This window comes from Tenrec ecaudatus, chromosome 9 (genome assembly GCF_050624435.1).
Source record: "Tenrec ecaudatus isolate mTenEca1 chromosome 9, mTenEca1.hap1, whole genome shotgun sequence".
Taxonomy (NCBI): Eukaryota; Metazoa; Chordata; class Mammalia; order Afrosoricida; family Tenrecidae; genus Tenrec; species Tenrec ecaudatus.
In genome coordinates this window covers 66917896-66940240 of record NC_134538.1, presented here as the reverse complement: position 1 = coordinate 66940240, position 22345 = coordinate 66917896, and the positions used below count along the sequence as shown (strand labels likewise).

Sequence of the window (22345 nt, the reverse complement as noted above, 5' to 3'; positions counted from 1 at the left end):
AGATGTTTAATTTCTCTAGCTCAGGTAAATACAGTTCAACTTAAAATAACCGTGTTCCTATTTCACCTCTCTCAAGCCATCAAAAACATAAAAGTTTGATAGTGAAAATAGTTGGTGAGAATGTGGAGTGTGGTGAGTGAACACTTGGAACCAATCACTCTGGAGAGCGACTGGAAAGCTATTCAAGGCTGTCAACATCCCAGCGTTGCAACTAAACTCATGCTCTGTCCCACATTTAGTTGAGGGGCTCAAATGCATACGAATACACAGAGACAGGTATAAGATGCGATCACAAGAAACTAGAAACAACAGAGCGCCAATAAGAGAACAGATCAGTGCATTGTGGACTGTTTTCACTATGCAGTGGATAAAATGCATGAGCCAAGTCAGGATGTATGAATGTGGGTGTTTTTTGAAAATCAGAACACTGACCATGAAAAGCAAGTTGCAGTATCTAGTTTTATACAACACAGTATTTTGCTAATGATTCATCCAAAGAGCTACACACATAGAGATTATAAATACACTAACAGAAGAGAGAGATGTGTGCTAACGGTATAAGAGTGGTTACTTCTAAGAGAAGAAAGGGGAAAAGATTGAGCAGAGGTACAAAAAGATCTTTACAATTTTCTGTAATATTTGATTTCTTAATAGATATTAAACATATATTTTAGTTTATATCTATATGAAAGTTTATAGAGGATTAATACATAGTGTCATTTCCATAAAGATCCTATGGGACAGAGTAGAACTTCCTAGTGGGTTTTTTTTTTTTCTGCTTTATAATTAACTGTTTCTTTCTTTTTTTTTTTCTCTTTTTACATTTTATTAGGGACTCCAACAACTCTTACCACAATCCATACATATACATACATCAATTGTACAAAGAACACCCATACACTCCCTGTCCCAATCACTCTCAAGGCATTTGCTCTTCACCCAAGCCCCTTGCATCAGGTCCTCCTTTTTTTCCCCCCCTCCCTCCCTTTTCCCCCCTCCCTCATATGCCCTTGGTAATTTATACCTCGTTATTTTGTCATATCTTGCCCTATTCGGGGTCTCCCTTCCCCCCTTCTCTGCTGTCCCTCTCCCAGGGAAGAGGTCACATGTGGCTCCTTGTAATCAGTTCCCCCTTTCCAACCCACTCACCCTCCACTCTCCCAGCATCGTCCCTCACGCCCTTGGTCCTGGAGGTATCATCCACCCTGGATTCCCTGTATCTCCAACCCTCCTATGTACCAGTGTACAGCCTCTGTCCTATCCAGCCCTGCAAGGTAGAATTCGGATCATGGTAGTTGGGGGGAGGAAGCATCCAGGATCTGGGGGAAAGCTGTGTTCTTCATCGATACTACCTCACACCCTAATTAACCCATCTCCTCTCCTAAGGCCCTCTATGAGGGGATCTCCATTGGCTGACACTTGGGCCTTGGGTCTCCACTCTGCACTTCCCCCTTCATTTAATATAATATATATATACACATACATATATACATATACACATAAATACACATAAATACACACACTTATATCTTTTTTTTTTTTTTTTGCATGATGCCTTATATCTGGTCCCTTGGGCACCTCGTGATCGCACTGGCCGGTGTGCTTCTTCCATGTGGGCTTATTTGTTTCTGAGCGAGATGGCCGCTTGTTCACCTTCAAGCCTTTAAGACCCCAGACACTATCTCTTTTGATAGCCGGGCACCATCAGCTTTCTTCACCACATTTGTTTATGCACCCATTTGTCTTCAGCGATCCTATCATGGAGGTGTGCAGTCAATGATATGATTTTTTGTTCTTTGATGCCTGGTAACTGATCCCTTTGGGACCACTCGATCACACAGGCTGATGTGTTCTTCCATGTGGACTTTGTTGCTTCTGAGCTAGATGGCCGCTTGTTTATCTTCAAGCCTTTAAGACCCCAGTCACTATCTCTTTTGATAGCCGGGCACCATCAGCTTTCTTCACCACATTTACTTGTTCACCCATGTTGGCTCCAGCTGTTGTGTCGGGAGAGTGAGCATCATAGAGTTCCAATTTAATAAAAGAAGGTATTCATGCATAGAGGGAGTGTTTGAGTAGAGGCCCAAGGTCCTTCTGCCTAGTGGGTTTTTATAGGAGTAGAAATCCTCATATTTCTCTGGTAAAGTGGCTGATGCTGTCAAACTGCTGGCCTTGAGGTTAACAGTCCAAAGCATAATCCATTATTCTACCAGGGCTTGTTCAGTGGCAGTGAAATACTTGTTATATAATATGTAAGTATTATTATAATAATAAGCTATGTCATGTTTATTATTTAACAATATGGGTGGGTAGAGAGACAGGAATGTTTACTTATTAGTATGTTTGAAATATTTCAGAATAGTAAAATTAAAAACTGAAAATATAATAATTTAAGACTAGCTCTAGTGGAGACAAGTTTCCTTAATTTTATTTTCCAAATATTTAGGACACATTGCTACACTATTGAAATAGACTCTTCCAGTAAATGTAATGCGATGTGGACTATTTGTTTATCTAAAGTTTTACCTTCAGTTCTTATGGATTTACAGTAAAGTATCTTTTGCACTTGTATCTTCTTTGTTTTTGTAAATCTCTTAAAATATTTATTTTTTCTTTCTGCCTTTTTAAAAGGATCCCTGATGACATAGTGGATTATGCATTGGACTGCTAACTTCAGATCAGCAGTTCAAAACCACCAACCTTTGTGCAAGGGAAAGATGAGGCTTCCAACTCATTAAGATTTACTGTCTCAGAAATGGTCTAAAAGTGTAGCTATAATTGTCATGAAAAGGGAAAATGTAAAATAAGTATTAAGAAATTTTATTTTTGGATATGCATATCTCAGATTATATGTACAAAATCACTTTGTGATTCAAAGAATGCTTTTTATTTTTTAAGAAGCCTTACTCTAAGATATGGGATGTTATGTTTGGGTTTTCAGATTATATAAACATTTCTAATTTAGATCCCTTGAATAACATCTTGGAGCCCTAAAATTTCACGAAGGGAAAATGATTGAGAAGATTCTAAAAGTCTTGTCACAAAGTCTTCAGATACAGTTTATCATCGAAATAATTTCCTGTTCTGGCACAAAAATCCCGGGAAATGCATGAAACCAAGAGGGATATGATTTGACATTTTACCACAAATCTTGCTCTGTTTTCTTCTCAATAGAACTCTGAAAATCAAGGAAGAAAGTGTCTTTGAGCACCTCACAAATTAGCAAAATATGAGGGAAATGGAAACCGTTGCTCTAAGTTGCTGTCAGTGATTTTCAAGGCACCTGATTCGGGCCAGAGGCCGCAGGGCTTCTTAGGGAAATGCGCCTCCCCAGCTGTGGACATGGTATGGGCCCAGTAGGGATTCTCATTTCTCACTGGCTGGAAGGGAGGCTTTGGACTTGGCCTCCATTGTTAGTATTCCACAAAGAAACAACATCTTTAAACTCTGGCCTCTCCATAGCATACCTCTTCGTTGCTGTTGACTTGATTCCGATACGTGCAGAGTAGAAAACCATAGGGTTTTCGATGCTATTGGAAGTGGATTGCTAGGCTTTTCTTCTGGGTCCCTCTTCATGGGTTCAGAGCACAAGTCTTTTAGCTAGTGGTTAGTGCTTCAAAGGGTTTTCATTCATTTGTGCTACCCATGACTCATTTTGGACTACCTCTTTACATTCCGGGTCTATATTAATTTACATTATTTCAATGTGGTCCTGACTGCTTTATTTTCTCCCTGATTCTGGAAAGGACGCAGTATGCCAATTGAAGTTGATGTTAAGGGTGACACCCTGTGCTGGAATTTGACAGGGGCTATTGCTGACAACAGGTCATCTCACAGGGCTACCTTACCGATTGAGCGGAGAAGGATCCATTTCAGACTGTGACCTTCTGATTTTACCCTTCTTTTTAAAATCATTTCATTGGGGGCTTGTATAAAAGCAAATGTGGTGAAGAAAGCTGATGGTGCCCGGCTACCAAAAGATATAGCGTCTGGGGTCTTAAAGGCTTGAAGGTAAACAAGTGGCCATCTAGCTCAGAAGCAACAAAGCCCACATGGAAGAAGCACACCAACCTGTGTGACTATGAGGTATTGAAGGGATCGTGTATCAGTCATCAAAGAACAAACAATCATATCATTGTAAATGAGGGTGAGTGCAGAGTGGAGACCCAAAGCCCATCTGTAGACAACTGGACACCCCCTTACGGAAGGGTCGTGAGGAGAATTTTACCTTTTTAATGGGTATACATATGCACCTAGGCACTCTGTGCTTCACTTTCCTCACCTATGAGGAAAGAAATCTTATCTCATTGGATGATTAAAAATAAAATAATCTATGAAACACATTTATTGTAGTACTTAGTCCATAAGAGGTTAGCACTACCACCAAAAGTGCTTGGCTGCAAGTATTACCTCTTGGCTTACTCTTACATTTCCCTTCTCAGAGCACTGGAACGTGGTGCCTAACCATGGACTTACGACTGTGTATAGAATTCCAGCTTTGTTCCTTAAAGGTTTTGTGAGTTAAAATGGGTACTTAAACTCTCTTCATAACTTCATTGAAGAAACTTTCAATGAGATGGATTGACAAACATATTTGGAACAACGGATTCAACGATACCAATGATGAAGATGGTGCCGAAGTGGAAAATGTTTTTTTTGTTATCCATAGGTTACCCTGAACCTGAGTTGATATGATGGCAACTAATAAGCAAATAACAATTATAACAAACTTCCAAACATTGCTTTCCTCATCTTGAATTGATACCTACCTTATAGTTTCATGAAGACTAAATGAAATAAAGTATGGAAAAATACATCATGCTTGATAGAGTAGCGGGACAATGAAAATGAAGATCATCCTCAACAAGATAGAATGACACAGTGGCTGTAACAATGGGCTCAAACATAGCAACACTTGTGCAGATGGCACAGGACTGGGCGGTGTTTTGTTCTGTTGTACACGGGGTCTCTATGAGTAGCAATTGACTCTATAGCTCCGAAGAACAATAACTTTAGGAGGGACCACTTTCTGGGAAAGGACATGATGCTTAGCGTCAGTCGGAGAACAAGAGGAAGACTCTCAAGGATATGAGTTGACACAGTGTCTGCAACAACAGGCCCAGAGCAGGGTTGGATTTTGCCCTATTGTACGTAGGGTCACTAAGAATTGGAACCAATTCCACAGCACCTAACAACAATGACAACTGTGTTGAAGAAAAATTATTAACGTTATCAATTGGTTTTTATTAAGGTCATCCAGAGAGAGGTATGGCACCGTGACTCAAATCCACTATCCAAAGTTCCTGCCGTTTCTGTTGTTGTGGGCTAGAGAGAGGTCTCCAGTACTAGAAAGATTTCCAATGGACATTAGAGGATGCTTTTTAAGGGACCATAGAAAATAATGAATGATTTCTAAGGCTCTTCGAATTCCTGAGGTCTTATAATTCTCTGGATAACAGGCAGTGTCTAAACTGAAATATCCTACTGGAAGTGTTTGGTTGGAAAGCTAAACCTTATTCTTCCCAAGACCCAAGTCTATATAAAATTTAGGGACCAGTGTAGTAGAAGGAAGAAGAGGCAATAAATATATATATAAATCTTTCTGGCTTCCTTAAAGACCTCACATAGTTCATTTTCCCCAATTTCAGTAACCAATTAAGCCTGGTTTCTGAGAGTTTTTAGAATAAATTAATCCACTGCACTATTTCAAGCTAATATTACCAAAAGCTTCTTAGTCTTCCCAAATACTTATATGTTTATTCTTTCAGCAAATATTGAGTACCAACTATTTTCTAGAATACCATATATACTCAAGTATCAGCCGACACTGACACCTAATTCTACCACAAAAACTGGGAATACTTACTGACTCAACTATAAGCCTAGGGTAGGAAATGCAGCAGCTACTGGTAAATTAAAAAAAATAGATTGCAATAAAATTACATTAATTGAGGCATCAGTAGATAAATGTTTTGGGGTACGAAAAAGATTCCTGTCTCTACACCAGTGCTGGAGTTATTTTCTTGCAATTGATAACTTATTATAGAAGTCCCTGTTAATAGACCCCTGAGTTTCTTGGTGCTGGAGGAAATCCAATATCCGTAGCACAGAAGACAGGGTATTGGCACTTTGTCTCTCACATCTCTTCCCTTTCACTTCCTGCTATTCTAACCTCAGGAAATTTCAGATTGTTTCAGGATCAGGTCGTTGTACACCTTGCTTTCTCTGCCTTGAAGTTTCTGCTTCCGGTTTTTAACACAATTCTAAATCCTTTTTCAAAATGAGATGGGCCCCTGTGGCACTGTGGGCTCAGTGTTTGTCTGCGAACCACAAGGTTGATGGTTCAAATCTACTACCTGCTACACTTGAGAAAGTTGAAGCTGCCTGCTTCTATAGAGATTTGTAGTCTCAGAAACCCACAGTTCCTGTTCCACTCTGTCCTTTAGAGTCACTGTGAGTTGCAATGGACTCTTCAGCGGTGGGTTTGGGTTTTCAGCACCTGCCTCAAATGTCGCCTCCTTTATGATAGATACCTCTCTTTCTCACCAGGCAGGGTTCAGGCACCTTATTTGGGCCTCAATTGTTCATTTACAAATGTGTCGCAAAATTCTGGATTGTACTGCACCTGGTTCAATAACTGTGCTCTCCAGTGGTGCATGAGATTGCTGAAAGCAAGGGCGATACCTTGTTTATTGTAGCAATGTCCATGATAAAGGCACCATGAATGAATGAATGAGTATTAATGCTCAGAAAAATAAACCAACTTACATACTATCAGATTGAAGAAGCAAATTAGTGCACTAAGGCTAGCTACATAAAGCTGTGTATTGTAAATATGTTCTGCTCAAGTCACTTCTGCGTATTAGAAAGTGGTGTTAGAGTTAAGCAGTCTTAGGTACAAATGCATCCTCTGACCTCGAAAGCTATACGATTTGACACTAGTTCCGTGAACTGGAGTTTCCTAATGGGAAAATGTAGATAATAATCACCTTTTAGTGTGACTTGGAAGATAAAATTGCTCCCAAATAATCGGATCAATAATATGCTCCATACGTAGCTATTTCTAATACTCTAATTATTTCTCTCTGTGGTTAGGAAATTTGGGTGTATTAGTTTTTTTTTAAATCTTGGACTTGACTCCTTTGTAATCCATTCTCTAAATAGAAATGGTTTTTTTTTAAAAAAAATCTTAAGCTAAATTGATGTTGAGAAAATCTGAGTTCCTTTCTTGTACAACAGCATGTTCAGGGCCTAGTAATGCTATCTGATTAGCAACACTCGTGCCTGGTATCAAGTGAATTCAACAGACACCTCAAATACAATATATGTGTAGCTTTAGTAAATTCACAAATCAAGTCTGATTTGTTCTTGAGTTCTCAAATAACTGCAGCAGAAACTCTAGCTTGAGGCTTGTTACGCTGCAGATAGGACACCCTTCTTGTCTGATCTTTAGGATTTTATCGCCCGATTTATATCAGCTCTTTTCAGGTTTTTAAGGAGAATTTTTGTTGTTAATAAAAACCTGCACTTACAGCTTTTTTTCATAGATAGAGGAAAGGATTCCACATCAAATTTAGATCAAGAGAGAGATTTTCAGAAGAAAATGATGGATGTGCCCTTGGGGAACAGAGGAATGCGGTGATGTTCCGTCTTTGACTGATTGAGTTTAAGGCATTTATGAACACTTTCCACACCCACACCCACGCAAGTACACAAACAGTGGTCACAACTGCAGCTCCAGATATGACCTCCCCACCCTCCCAGTCTCATTTCTAAAGTGCATCCGTTGTTTTCCATAACATGAAATAAATCCCTTTCTTTTGCCCTGTGGTGAAAGGCTTATATAAATACTGAAACTTCCAGTATTCCCCCGAGTGTTCTGCTGGCAAGCGTGCAGCCCTTGGGCCTGTTGAGATATCGGCATGCATTTTTGTGTGTGTAGTTCCTTCAAGTCCCTTGGGTGAGTCCTGTGGTGATAAACTCCCTTGTCTTGAAAATATATCAACCCTTAATTTTTGAAACTTAAATACATGACACCATGGTTGAAAAGACTCCAGGTTCAAAGTCTCTTATTCTTTCAGCACATATCCTTCTGGTTATTATCTATCTATCTATCTATCTATCTATCTATCTATCTATCTATCTATCTATCTATCTTTATATCTTAGAAAGCCTGGGCCAGTAGATGACTTTATCAGTCATTGGAAAGAAAATATGAATGTGAAAAATTGATTAGAAGTAAAACCTTTAACTGTGAATCTTGATGTTTCCATGAATTTTTTCCCTTAAAATTTAGAAATGAAATATTTTCATGTGAATGGATGGGGCTAATTGCAGTTTTGGGGCTGTAATGAAAGTGTTTAGTGAAAAGTCTCTATTCATCATATTGGAGAAAAAAGGAAATCATAAGTTCTAAAGTCAAACAACAAAGAAAAAACAACCAGAGTATATAGTTGCGGCTGATAGGTTGTGTGGAATCAATTTCAATCCATAGTGACCCTCTATACTAAAGAATAAAGCTTCTTATGTACTTCTTATATAAAAAAGGAATACAACTATAAACTAAAGAATAAAACACTTCCCAGTTTGGCTTCCTCCTCACATCTGCGGTTATGTTTGAATTCACGGTTGCAATCCATCTTGTTGAAGGTCTTCCTCTTTTTTAAAAAACATGGCATCTTTTTCTAGGGACTGGTCTCTCCAGGTAACGTGTCCAAAAGATGTGAGATGAAGTCTCTCCATCCTTGCTTCTAAGGAGCATTCTGATTGTACTTTTCAGAGACAGAGGGTGTTTTTTTTGTTGTTGTTGTTGTTGTTCTTTTGGCAGTCTATGGTAATTTCAATATTTTCTTTGCCAGCATTGTAATTCAAATGCATAAATTCTTATTCATCTTTCCTTGTTCAGTGTCTAACTTTATGGCTTGGGTCATGTGGAACTTAGCCCTCCAAATAACATCCTTGATTTTCAACATTTGAAAGAAGTCTTATGCAACAGATTTGCCCAATGCAATGTATCATTTGATCTCTCTCTCTCTCTTTTAATTAAAAGATCATTTTATTCAGGCCTCTTAATGCTCTTATAACAATTCATAATCAATTGTATCAATCACATTTGTGCATATGTTGCCATCATTTTCAAAGCGTTTTCTTTCTATATGAGCCCTTGGTGTCAGTTCTTCTTTTTCATTTCATCTCTTGACTGTTGTTTCTATGAACATTGATTGTGGAGCCAAGCAAGATGAAATCCTTGACAACTTCAATAATATTTTCTCTATTATCTTGTTGCCCATTGGTCCAATTATGAGGACGTAGGTTTGTTCCTATTGAGCTGCTACTATACTGAAGGCTGCAGTCCTTGACCTTCATCAGCAAGTGCTTCAAGTCCTCACTTTCAGCAAGCATGGTTGTGTTATCTGTGTATTACAGTATGAGAAGACGCTCTCTTCCGATCCTAATGTCAAATTCTTCTTCAAATAATCTAGCTTCTCTGATTGTTTGTTTGGCATGGGGCAAGTCTCAACACCTTCATTTTTAAGGAGTGTTCTGGCTGTATTTCTCCCAAGATAAATTTGTTTGTTCTTCTGACGGCTGTCAAAAATTTGCCTTTGGGGTGATGCCGGCACATTGTGACTCCATAGGGAAGGGTAGAACTGTCCCTGCAAGTTTCTGAGACTGTAATTGTTATCAGAGGTGGAAAACCCTGTCTTTCTCCCTCAGAATGGCTGGTGGTTTTGAACTGCCAACCTTGTGGATCATATCCCAATGCATAACCAGGGCTCCACTTTTGAGAGTACATGGAATCTTCAATATTTACCAAGAGTATAATTCAAATGCATCGATACGTCTACAGTCTTCCTTATGCATTTGTTGCAGATTTCTCATGCATTTGTTGTTGTTAGGTGCCAGGAAAACCAAATAGGTTCAGACCCTATGAGCAACAGAGCAAAGCACTGTCAGGTGCTGTGCCATCCTGACAACTGTTGTTATGCATGTGAGGACATTGAAAATGCCACACCTTCTATCAGGGTCAATCCTCAAAGTGACATCTTTAGTAACACTTGTAAAAGACTGTAGAATCAATAAATGAATGAATAGGTTAAAATATTTTATCCATTAGCAATCTGATCATCATCTGCAAAGTATTGATACTGTTTTCTCACTATTTTTTCTTTAAATAATGAAGAGGTGCACTTCTATAAGTTTCCTTTGGAATCTGCATTTCTGAAGGGAACCGAATAGAAGTCCATCAACACTGAGCACCTGGACTGTATTTCCATCAGCCCTTCCATAGTAGTGAAGCATTTCACCTATTAATCTGTTTTTAAAAATATCTTTGGTTACCTAGATGACTACTTAACTAAAGGATTTGTTCTTAACAATTCTAAAATTCTTCATATTGTGGCAATAATTTCTTTTTTAAGCATTAATGCTAGACTAATGCCAAGGAAATGGAGATGAAAGGTTTCCCAAATGTCCAACCCTTCCAACATGCTATCCTGCTCCATTACTCCACCCCTACTCTCCCAGGCAGCAGCCATGGATGCAAGAAAGGGACAATTGTGAAGTGGTGCAGGACCAGGCAGTGTTTTGTTCTGTTGTGCATAGGGTTGCTCTGGGTCACAACAGACTCGATAGCACCTAACAACAAGTCCCTTGATTATATTTCCTACTGTCTCTGGGGTCTTGATTAGCTACAGTGTGCCATGGAAACTCACAAAACACCGAGGGCAAGTCTCACAATGTGGTGAGCACTTTTCAGTCCTGAATTTGAAGGTCAGGTAAGGGGAGTCAAATGCAGGGTCCAGAGCCAGAAGCCAAAATAGTCCACAGCAAGTCTTTTTGCTTCTATCAAAGCTCTGTGAGGAAGCAGAGGGATGTTGTAGGTTTGGAACTGTACAGCGGCACTGATGTTATACTCCAATGAAGGGTGGTAAATTGTTACCTATTTACTAAGATCGAGTCTTAGAGATGCTTCCAAGGAAACAAAAGGTGTGCCTTGGTTCACATAGTATACTAAAGTCAGTCCCTAAATCCCACCCTCCTTCTGTCCATTAGTATAGTAGAGAATATAATCCCCAAATGGAACTTTAACCACAGGCATGCAGAATCCACAATTAGAATATAGCATATAAGGTATTGTGGCTAGAGGTTCCATATTACTTGATGGCAACTCAGGCTCAGCTAACCGCTGATACTCGAATGGAGAGAAGTCTCTTCCCTTGCTCTGAATCGCTCTGGAGAAATAAGCATAATGTTAGATTTTCCCCACTGCATAACCCCTTGTTCCTTCGTTCAGCTATTATTTATTGACTATTATTTTTTTTCTTCTTTCGATTTATCCAAACTTGCCCATCTTGGGAAAAGACATGAGTTTAAGCAGTGGAACCATTCCAGATTGCTAATATCAAGAGCTGTCTAGCATGTGTTTCTCCCTCAGTCCATTCTCCTTTATATTGGGTGGGATTACACCGGTGCAATACTGGTGGATTATCTCAGCCACTAGGCGACATGCCACTTCACTGTCAACTCCAGCTTTTCCAGATGAGGAAAAGGTATAATTCATCCCATCAGTCCCTTGGGAATTCTTGCATACCAGTTTAAGATTATAGTTACAATCCCTTGGGGAGCTAACATTACTGTTTCAGGCACTTGAAGCTGCATCCCTGGTCCTGAGACCACAGCAGCAGACAGGAAAAAAGGCAATTTCAGGTGATTTTGGGAAAAAACTCTACAGTAGCTAGAGCATCTTCCCCTGCTTTCTCTTCCCTAGAGTCTCCTGAGAAACAGGAATTTATCCAGTGACGATTCCCCCTTTGTCCCCTTCATGTTAAGTGTGAGGCACACTCATGAAGCCATGAAAAACAGCCCCTCATTCCTTTATCTCCCCTCCTTTTAAATAGCACATGTTTCAATTGCCCATTTCAGTTCTCCAAAGGTGGTACACAGCATGGTATGTTCATTTAACAACATGATTTTTAACCAAGGAATGCACCCTGTGGTGTGGTAGGAAGAGATATAACTTGGGGGTTCAAACTCAACTAACTTTTGTTATAAACCCCTTGATGGTGTTTTTAGCCTCCGAATTTGTTACTGGATAGGCAAAGCCCAGTCCAGAGGAAACGTGTATTCCTGTGAGGATCCACATGTAGCCCTCTGGTGCCACCAATATCATTGGTCTGATATAATCGTTGTGCTACCTACATTCAGGGCCTTCCTCCAGCAGGAAATCTCTTCTCTAGTCATCTGCAATCTCTGTCTTTCCTACTGTCAGACAGCAGTCCTATTGGCATTTTGTGCCTCAGAAGGTGAAAGAGGGATGTGTCTATTTTCAACCCATCCCTGCATTGCTGTGACACCCCTCTAGCCACTGATGTCTTGGACCCAACTGGCTCCTTCAAGGGAGTATACCAACATGTCCACTTGCTGCTTTGAGTCACCTTTGTATACAGAATGTTAGTTCTTCTGATGGGTGCTGACATGCCCTACTCCAATGCACCCTTTAAATCCCCAAACTTTCCATAGGTCTTTGCCTGACAAAGTTCTCCATTGCCCATCTGTGTGACCTTACAGTCAGGTCATTGGCCACTGCCCATGAATCAGTAAAACTCCAAACATATGGGCTCTCACTGTTGTTCAATTTTTCCATCGTGATGAGGAAAACAGCACACAGTTCAGCTCATCAGCCCATTAAACTGACCTGCTCTTTTCTTCTTCAGTTAAGACCTTTCCATCTGCTGGTTTTAATGCAGCAGATGTTGTCCGTGTGCCTTGAAACTGCCATCTGTGAACTAAGCACCCTTTTGCCCAGCAGAAAGTGGTTCCTAGAGCACTGGCCACATGGCAGTGGGTGCCGGCAGCTTCTCATGTAGTTCCAGGGTAGGACCTAAGGGAAAGAACTCCGCATGTTCGTGGATACCGTACCGTGGCTGCCACCAGGCATTCCTCCAGTACCTTATTCCCATATGAATTCTTTCCATTTTATTGTGGAAGTATTTTGGGCACTGTCTTCCCTATTTGAAGGTTTCTCAGCATCGCCCAGGACATTATTGGTATTTTAGCTTTCATGATGATTTCATGTCTTCTGTCATTGAGACAGTCTCAATCAGTGCCCAGAGGCAGGCAAGTAATTCCCTTTCAAATGGTGGATATCGTGTTGCAGCTTTTGGAAACTTGTTAGTTCAGAACCCCAATGGTAGTTGTTTGGTAGCATTCTAGGTTTTTGCCATAATCTTCAGTCCACTTAGGCACATGTGGCAGACACCTTCACAATAATATAATGTAAAATAGGAATATATGTATGTGAGAAGCCAAGAACAACAACAACAAATACTCATTGCCATCAAATCATAGTGATCTAATAGGACAGGATGGAGAAGCTCCTGTGGGTTTCTGAGGCTGTAGCTCTTTACAGTAGTAGAAAACCCCATCTTTATGAAGTATGAAATATCTTACTATTTAATTAGGTTACATTTCATTAGACTAATAAGGAAAAAACAAAGTAACTCTAAGTCAGTAATGCCCAATTTTAAATAAATCAAGCAAACAGAGCACAGGTAAAAATCATGGACAAATTTGAGCTTTGTTAGGTAAACTGAGATATCAGGGTGTACACAGTTAAAGTTATTCTGATTCATGAATCACAGTGACAAGAAATAAGCTATAGTTGTTATTTTTAAACAATGATTATGGATGCTAGTATTAGTTCACTTTAAATATAATGGAGGTAAAACACATAGCTTTCTTTTAACACAGCTACATTAGTTGGTTCACTCTGTTTAATTCTGAGGAATGACCGTATATCAGTCTATGGTTACCTCTGATAGACTGTTCATAAGACCTGAAACATTTTGTACAATGGCTTGCCTACTATGCTCAAAATGGCAATATTACTGTTATTACTATATTTATCAACTGCTCAACACTCTTTTTGAAACTCAAATAATTTTTTGCAGTATCTTTAGGAGATTCTGTAAATTGTGTAAAAGGATTTCAAAAAGTTCATGGAAAATGGAGTTGAAAGCTAATGGGATTTTTTGAAAGCTCTCATATAGAAAGATAAAAATAGAAGGAAGTACTTCTGTAAGAGTTGAATTAAACAAGCAGACCTTGCAGCTGATCTCCCTCCTGTGAAGGCCCTCTGCTGCCCAGAGGACTCTGACTGTGTAGGACAGAGTGGAACCGCCCCATAGAGTGTCCAGAGCTGCAAACCGTTACTGAAGGAGACAGTCTTATCTTTCTCCCGTGGAGTGGCTAACAAACAGACTCACTGCCATCTAGTCAGTTCTAACTTAGAGCAACCATGTAAGGGCACAGTAGACCTATCCATTGATGTTTCTGAAGGCTTAAATATTTAGGGGAGCGGAAAGCCTCATCTTTTTCCTACAAAGTGTCTGGTGGGTTCACAATGAAGACCTTGCAGTCTCAAATCCTAAATTCACTCAAATCTCCAACATTTTGGTTAGCAGTAAAACTCTTAATTGCTAAGGCACCAGGACTCTTTCATCCCACTGTACTGCTGCATAAGTCATTTCATACAGAGAGCAATCTTTGAAAGCTGGGAGGAAAGAAAACCTGAGAAATTTATTTTTGTCATTATCAGTTGCTTAGGAAGAAAGACATATGAAGAAAGAGGTTGTAATACATTCTTCCTTGTGTACAAAATGCATCCTTTTTGTGTATGTGTTTCTAGGTTTGCAGAAGAAAAAACCAGCAAGTGGCTGAATCTCTTTGAAGGCAGTGGGATCCCATATGGTCCAATCAACAATATGAAGAATGTATTTGCAGAACCTCAGGTTTGGTTTTTGGTACATTATGGTTAACAAGATGCAAATTTGCTTCTCTTTCCCATTTATATTGATTTACGTAAATGCACACTTTTGATCTTAAGCTTTTGTCAAGCAGCATATTTATAGTTGTTACATAAGAGCTGTTTATGGGCCTGAAACAGAATCACAATTTAGAACTAATATAAGCTATCATCTTTCCTCATAAGCCACTCTAACTAAAATTTCTAAGATTAGGGCTTTTTTTTTCTTAAAAAATAAAAGATAGACAAGGGAAAGCTTAGGGCCAGGTGTTCCGGGTCACTCTTTGTACAGAGAAATGCAAAACTTCTCGGTTCCAGCCAGCATCTGATCACATGACTGTTGTAAAATGTAGCAAACAATTTGTAGTTCATTTTGCAAACAGAGGCTTTTAATGTGCTTTGATAAATTGTGTATCATTTGCTAAAGTTAAATTATACCCAAATAGAGATTTGTGTAATATGCTGCTTAGCAGATTCCTATTGAGAAAGGATGGTCACCTTAAAAAAATCTCTCAAGACTGTTGAAATGATTATTTTTGGACAACTGCTCAAAGGATGTTTTGATTTTAGTACCTCAGTTAAGATCACTTCAAGCAATTTGCCTTGTCTCAGTTTTACATATTAACCATATTAGCCCCAAAAGGTTGAGGAACTCAATTTTTATGTGAAGGTTCCACTATGATTATTCATGTGTCTTGTCAGTTCCCAACATTGTTTTAATTTATGTTGTGGCAGATTTTTCTTTGAAAGAAGTATTGTTTTAATTTATGTTGTGGCAGATTTTTCTGTGAAATAAATTATTGAAAATAGGATGTCTCTTTGTGAGGGAAGAGAACTTTGTGAAAAACTGACCTCTCTAACTTTGATGCTTTCACCTTTCACAGATATCTACTTAAAAGAGAATTGAAATGTACTTAATTAAATGCTTACAATATTTATTGGAGAAAAAAAGAATCAATTTAAGAATTTTTCCCTGAATTGCTTTTTCCCACGATGACTTGTATAACAGAGCTCTTCCCATAAAAAAAAAGATAGGCAATAAGTATTTATGATAAGGAGACCCACCTGATGTGGATTGAGTCACAGGGTCAGTGGATTGATGCCTGCCGTTTATGTGTATTATGAATGTAGATCATCTGGGCCAATTTTCTCACTTCATAACTTTGAGTGAGTGAAGCTTTGGTCTTAAGCCGTTCCTGAGGAATTGCTGGATTTCACTATTACTTGCCTCTCTTCCTACTCCACACTTAATGATGGCATTGAGAGGTGTGGAGTGTCACATTCAACCTGATTTGGGGAATACACATTTCTCTGAAGATATTTAGTTGGAGATTTCCCATCAGTGGCTTAATATTGTTGTACCTCTAGTCTAGGTCTCCCACCACAATCCTTTTTTTCCCTTCAAATCAGAGATAAAGGCATCAATGCTAAAGGTCTTTCAAAAAATGTTTTAACATTATAATTATATTCAATGTCACAATGACTAAGTACTAGGATCCTATATAGGACCTTATGACTGATAAATTCACTTTATGGGCTGGCTCAGAATAAGAATGGGGTAATTAGGCTTTTCCATGCCCAGTTTTCTATTTTAGTTCCATTTAATTACTTTAATCCTTGCATTTCATTTTCATCTCTTTTGGGCCTGATAATATAAATTTCTATTACTGGGCTGTATCATACTTTTAATACTGAGCCTACTTTCCAAATGGAGAAGATTGATGTTCCCTAAGCCAGGATACCAGCTTTTCTTATTACCTTAAGCATCCACAAAATCTGTGCCAAGATGTCTTCAACCTTGCATTGTTTCTGACCACTGAAGATCTTTTTATTATTTATTTTCCATGGAAGTTTCTCATAAGCAAGATTTCCATTTGAGGTGTTCTCTCTTGTTTTCCTCCTGATGAGCTGCAGGATGTCTTTCCCCCAGGTACAGGGAACCTGCCACTTCTGTGCAGAAGTGGGAACACACCGCTGGCGCCTGTGGCCCAGCTTTCCATGTGCGCTGTGCCAGCACAGCTGCTTGCTCAACGCTGAATTGCTTTGCGTGAAGTGCAAGGTCTGGACCGTGGCGCAGGAAGTGGGACTTTGATGAAGAGAAAAGGACTATGCCTCAGAAAAACAAAACAAAACACAGAAACCAAAGAAAGATTAGAGGTAGCAAAGACCTGGAGAGAACTTTCTGTGGGCCTGCTTATCAAATGGACCATTTACGCCTGGGATTTGAACTTGATAGGCAAAAAATTACTTCATGATAGAAATTATTTTTATCTGACTACTTTCCATCATTCTCAGCAAAGCCAAAACAATGGATAAATGGAAAGTTGTTTACATTTTATCTGCTGATTATGTGCCTTAAGATCGATCAGTAAAGTGATCCCATGGGTGGGGCTGTTTGATCTGCATTTACTGACAGTCCTGATAAACTGACCCCAAGGTGGTAATTTTGTTGACTTTCTTCCTCCATGGAAACCCTTGTGCATTATAGAGGTATAACAGATTATCTGCACATAGATTTTAATATTCATTCAGTTTCTAAGTTTTTTTTCTTAAAATATGTTCTTTTAATCAGGTCAAGATTGTACAGTACATTAAAGGAATTCTTAAAAAGTTTGAAAATCTTGCTGGATGACCTCAGTATGGTCCTATTTAACATACCCTTGGGAACATGTGCGTGGCATACATTGTGGTTTGAGCTTTTCCGACCTAAACAGACTTAAAAGAAAATTCAGTTTTTATTGAAAGTGCTCATAATCCTTCAAGAATAGGTATGGATCTCACCACACGGGAGGGTTGTGAAACAGTAGTATCTACTAGGAGAATCCAAAGAGAATTGTCATCCTGCCTTTTAGTATTTCTCTTGGATTGTGTATTTGGAGATTCTAGTCCATCAGCCTTTTTGAATGAGCTGCTCAATTAAAAATATCTGAATAAAAAATAATTTAAAAATATATGAATAACCAAGACCTCTGATCAATATTTTTCTTTGTCCTTGATGCTTTGACCTGAAGATAGAGACTAGAGGGCAAAGGATGCCATAAAACTGGTGTTATTTGAGAGTCCCATATTTGTACCACACACGTTGAATACATCAGGTGTAAGACGTCACCCTGAAGAATCACTTCTGAGAACTGTTGGGAGGGAAATATCAGAACTGAAATATTGCAGCTGGCCCTGATTTTAACTGGTGCCAAACACCTGCAGGCTCTAAAGGATACCAAAACAAAACCCCACCCTGTGGCAGCAAGCCATCCCTTAACAGCCCTTCCTTAACTTTGCATCACCATCAAAATTAATTTAACATTTTCTACAGAAACCTTATTCTTCCTGTCCCAGAAGGCCATTACAACTCCTTGAGCAAATCTTCCGTATGGAATAAATATGTCATAGAAACAACAGAGCAAATACTGAAACATTTGATGGCTGGAAATTATCTGTTGTTTTCATCTCATTATTTGTGGAAGCCTCTGATGTTGGAGATTTTATTAATCTCTAGGCTACCTCATATTCTCTCAGTGACTTTGTATTAGCCCACTCTGGCAAAGTATCTGAGCATCTGGGAAAAAAAACTTTAATATTTGTATAGTAATCATTAGAAACACCCCAATACAGAGCACTTACTAAAACACACACACAAACACTGATGCATTTTTAAGATCATATTTGATTGACTCTTGTATTTGTTGAAATGAAGTTTCATAGTCCTGAGAGGGTTATACAAGTCAAGCAAAATTATATCCTTATTTTTGATACTGTTGGGACGCACATACATATAATAGGTTCTACAACTGGAAAATAGTTGATAAAGACATGAGGTAAAACAGAATGTGTGGAAATAATTCCTAGCAGACAGGGAGGTTAAAAAAAACCTTATGTACATTTTAGATAATGCACAAATTTAGGTATGAGATGTGTTTTTATTTTATGATAGCTAAGTATAATATATTTTATTATTTTTGGTGAAATGATGTATTTTCAAATTGAGTGATTAAATTATATACAAACTCAGAGTTTACCATTTCAGTTTTGGTTCTAGAATGCGCAATATGAAGAAATAATATCTAATTTTATTTTGTTGAATTTAGAAGAATATTAATGCATAAACATTATTATTAAAGTTTGAAATGAATAAAAATAAAGAATTTAGGATAGCATTACTGATATTTTATATTCATTTTTTCTATAGTCCTAAAAAATGTGGATGCATTTTTAAAAATTCAGTTTCTTTATTAGATATTCAGTTTGAATATATTTCATTATTATTTAAAAACCATTTTATTGGGAGCTATTACAGCTCTTATCACAATCCATACAAACATCTGTGGTGTCAAGCACATTTGTGTATATGTTGCCATCATCATTTTCAAAACATTCTCTTTCTACTTGAGCCCTTGGTATCAGCTCATATCCCCCCCACCCCCCGATAAACCCTTGAATATTTATATATTATTTTTTCATGTCTTATACTGACCACTGTCTCCCTTCACCCACTTTTCTGTTGTCAGTCCCCCTGGGGTCTGTGTGTGTTATAGGTTGATCATTGTGATCGGTTCCTCCTAGATCCCCAATCGGCCCCTTTTCCTACTGGTATCACTATTCTCATTATTGCTCCTTAGGGGGTTATCTGTCCTGGATTTGCTGTGTTACCAGCTCTTGTCTGTACTAGTGTAAATGCTCTGATCTAGCTGGATTTGTAAGATAGAATTGGGGTCATGACAGTGGGGTGGAGGGGAGAGGAAGCATTAAAGAACTAGAGGAAATTTTTGTTTTGTTGGTGCTATACTGCGCCCTGACTGGCTCGTCTCTTTCTTGTGCTGCTTCTGTAAGGGATTGTCCAATGGGGTTCCAGTCTCCACTCCACACTCCCCCTCATTCACATCAACAAGATTTTTTGTTTTGTTTTGGGTCTTTGATGCTTGATACCTGATCCCTTCGACATCTCATGGTCACACAGGCTGGTGAACTTCTTCCATATGGACTTGGTGCTTCTCAGCTATATGGCAGCTTGTTTATCTTCAAACCTTTAAGACCCCTGACACTATATCTTTTGATAGCTGGGCACCATCAGCATTCATCACAACACTTGCTTATGCACCCATTTTGTCTTCAATGATCATACCAGGGAAGGTGAGCATCCCAGAATGCTGAGGTATTAGAACAAAATGTTCTTCTATTGAGGGAGTACTTGAATGGAGGTCCAACGTTCTTCTGCTGCCTTACTACTTAACAAATAAATATATGTTCATAAATCTATTTCCCTATCATTATATGTAAATGTATTTACATATGTAAATGACTGTATTTAGACCTCTATACATGTTCTGTGCCTCCTAGGTTTTTCCTCTATTTCCTATTACTTTCCTCTGGTAATTCCTCTCAGCTACTTTGTCCTTGATCACATCCCCCCAGCCATCCTATGCTCTTCTCACCATCAATTTTAGATCACTTGTTGTTCCCTTGTCCCTGGGCTTGTTGGCACCCTGCTTCCTTTCCCCCACCTCCCTTCTCCTGTGTCCTCCCAGAACCATTGGTCCAGTTGTGTTCTCCTCCGATGGTTTATCCTGCCCATCTTATCTAGATAGACATGCAGAGACAATAATGAGCACAAAAGCAAGAAATGCAAAACATAACAACAAAACAAAAGACCCACACCACAATAACAACATCAAAGAAATCCACCAGCAAAAAAAATGTAAGACCTATAAATAGTTCCAGATCTGTTTATTGACCTTTAGGAGTGTTTTCCAGTTGACTCTGACGGGGTGCCACACCCTGGTTCCAAAGTCTATTTTTAGTATTCCTCGGGGACTTTGTTGTTTTGCTCCCCTTGCTGCTCTGTTGCATACCCCTGGTGTTTCACCCCGGTGTGGTGAGGTCAGATCAGGCACAATTCCCACATTGTGTCTCCAGTGTTGACTTCCATAGTGCTATGGGTCAGTGAGGGATGGAGTGTTTCGTGGTGGGGCTGGCCCTATGGTCCTCTCGGTGCATTGGCTGCTCTGAGGTGGAAGACAAGGCTTTCTCCACCTGTAAAGAGTTACATTCATGGAAACTCACAAGGGGCATTCGGCCCTGCCCCATAGGGTTCTATGAGTTAACCCTGACATGGTTTTGGTTTTATAAAGTTAACTGGAGTCCCTGTGGCACAGTGGGTTGTGTTGTGCTGTTAATCAAAAGGTTGGTGCCTCAAACCTTCCAGTCGCTTTGCTGTAGATATGTGAGACAGTCTATTTTCATTAAGATCTACAGCCTTGACATGGAAAAAATAAAAGATTATAAGTTATCAAGGGGACATGGGAAGGGAGGGTTGGGGAGGGGGGAAATGAGGAGCTGATGCCAGGGGCTCAAGTAGAATGAAAATATTTTGAAAAAGATGATGCCAACATATGTACAGATGTGTTTGACAAAATGGATATCTGTATGGATTGTGATAAGAGCTTTAAGAGCCCCCAATAAAATTAAAAAAAGAAGAAATCCTAGAATAAAACAAAAGATCATAGAGTGGTCTAAAATCAGAAAATATATGTGAGAGTTGAATCCTCTCACCATATTTATTCAATCTCTTTGCTAAGCATGTGGTATCAGAAGCTAGAGAAAGGGTGTATCTCAGAGGTGTTATGTCATTGGGGCTCACCCTCTTGAAGTTGTGTTATATGTTAAAAAAAAAAAAAGATCTACAGCCTTGGAAACCTCAAAGAACAATTCTCCACTGTCCTGTTGGGCTTCTATGAGTTAGGATCGACAGCTCGACAACAATGGGTTTGGTTTTATCGATGTTTAAAATTTATATTAAAGAAAAGAAAAGGCTTTTCATTTAACAGTAAAAGGTATGATTCTGGTTAAATGAATCCCTGGTTCGTTATTCATTCACTCGCCTACTTATTCTTTTAGAAAATCATAATTGAGTGCTTGCTATATGAATGGTTTAGTGTCAGGTATTTGACGAGAGGAGAGATTTATGGAGGGCATGGACAAAGGGCATCACAAGCTCATGGCAGGTGCACAGTCTCATTTGAGGCCGAAAGTGTCTTATAATCACAAAAGAGTCATACATAAAAGTTCTGGGTAATTTTAGTAAAAAGAAATCATGGGTATTAAACATCTTGAAATTTTCCTATGTTCTGAATAAACAAAAAGTTAATATCTGACAAAGAATTACAAAATATATTAATTTTGAATGTTGCCAAAACAAGTCTTATGTTTAAAACATAGTCTCTTTAGATTACTTTATCATATAGTAAGTTCCTCTTCAATGACTAAGAGGAAGATAATGGAGTGTTTCAGCAGTTATTGCCTACTGGCTTTGAAATGATCTGTTACTTAAGAATATTTGAAGGTTTCTTCTAAAATCATGTCTTTCTCTCCCCCTCCTCTCTCTCTCTCTCACTTGTGCATGGCTTATTTATCAAGCTCCAAAGGTACATACCTTATATTTTTCAATAATTTCTAATATAGTACACATAGTATAATCATTGGCTTTTTTTGTTCCCATCATTTATTTATTTTTTACCGGATTTATTAATACCTAACAACACATCA

The 22345-nt window shown here is 38.8% G+C and overlaps 1 protein-coding gene across 3 annotated transcripts in view; it reads left to right on the top strand.

Annotated features, from left to right (window-relative positions):
* The window catches only part of SUGCT (succinyl-CoA:glutarate-CoA transferase), an 880365-nt gene that overhangs the window by 425717 nt on the left and 432303 nt on the right, over positions 1-22345 (top strand). For all 3 annotated transcript variants that reach the window (XM_075558176.1, XM_075558175.1, XM_075558177.1), the window contains one exon: positions 14690-14792. In XM_075558176.1, coding sequence (XP_075414291.1) covers positions 14690-14792 — 103 coding nt within the window. The remainder of the gene's footprint in view (positions 1-14689; positions 14793-22345) is intronic.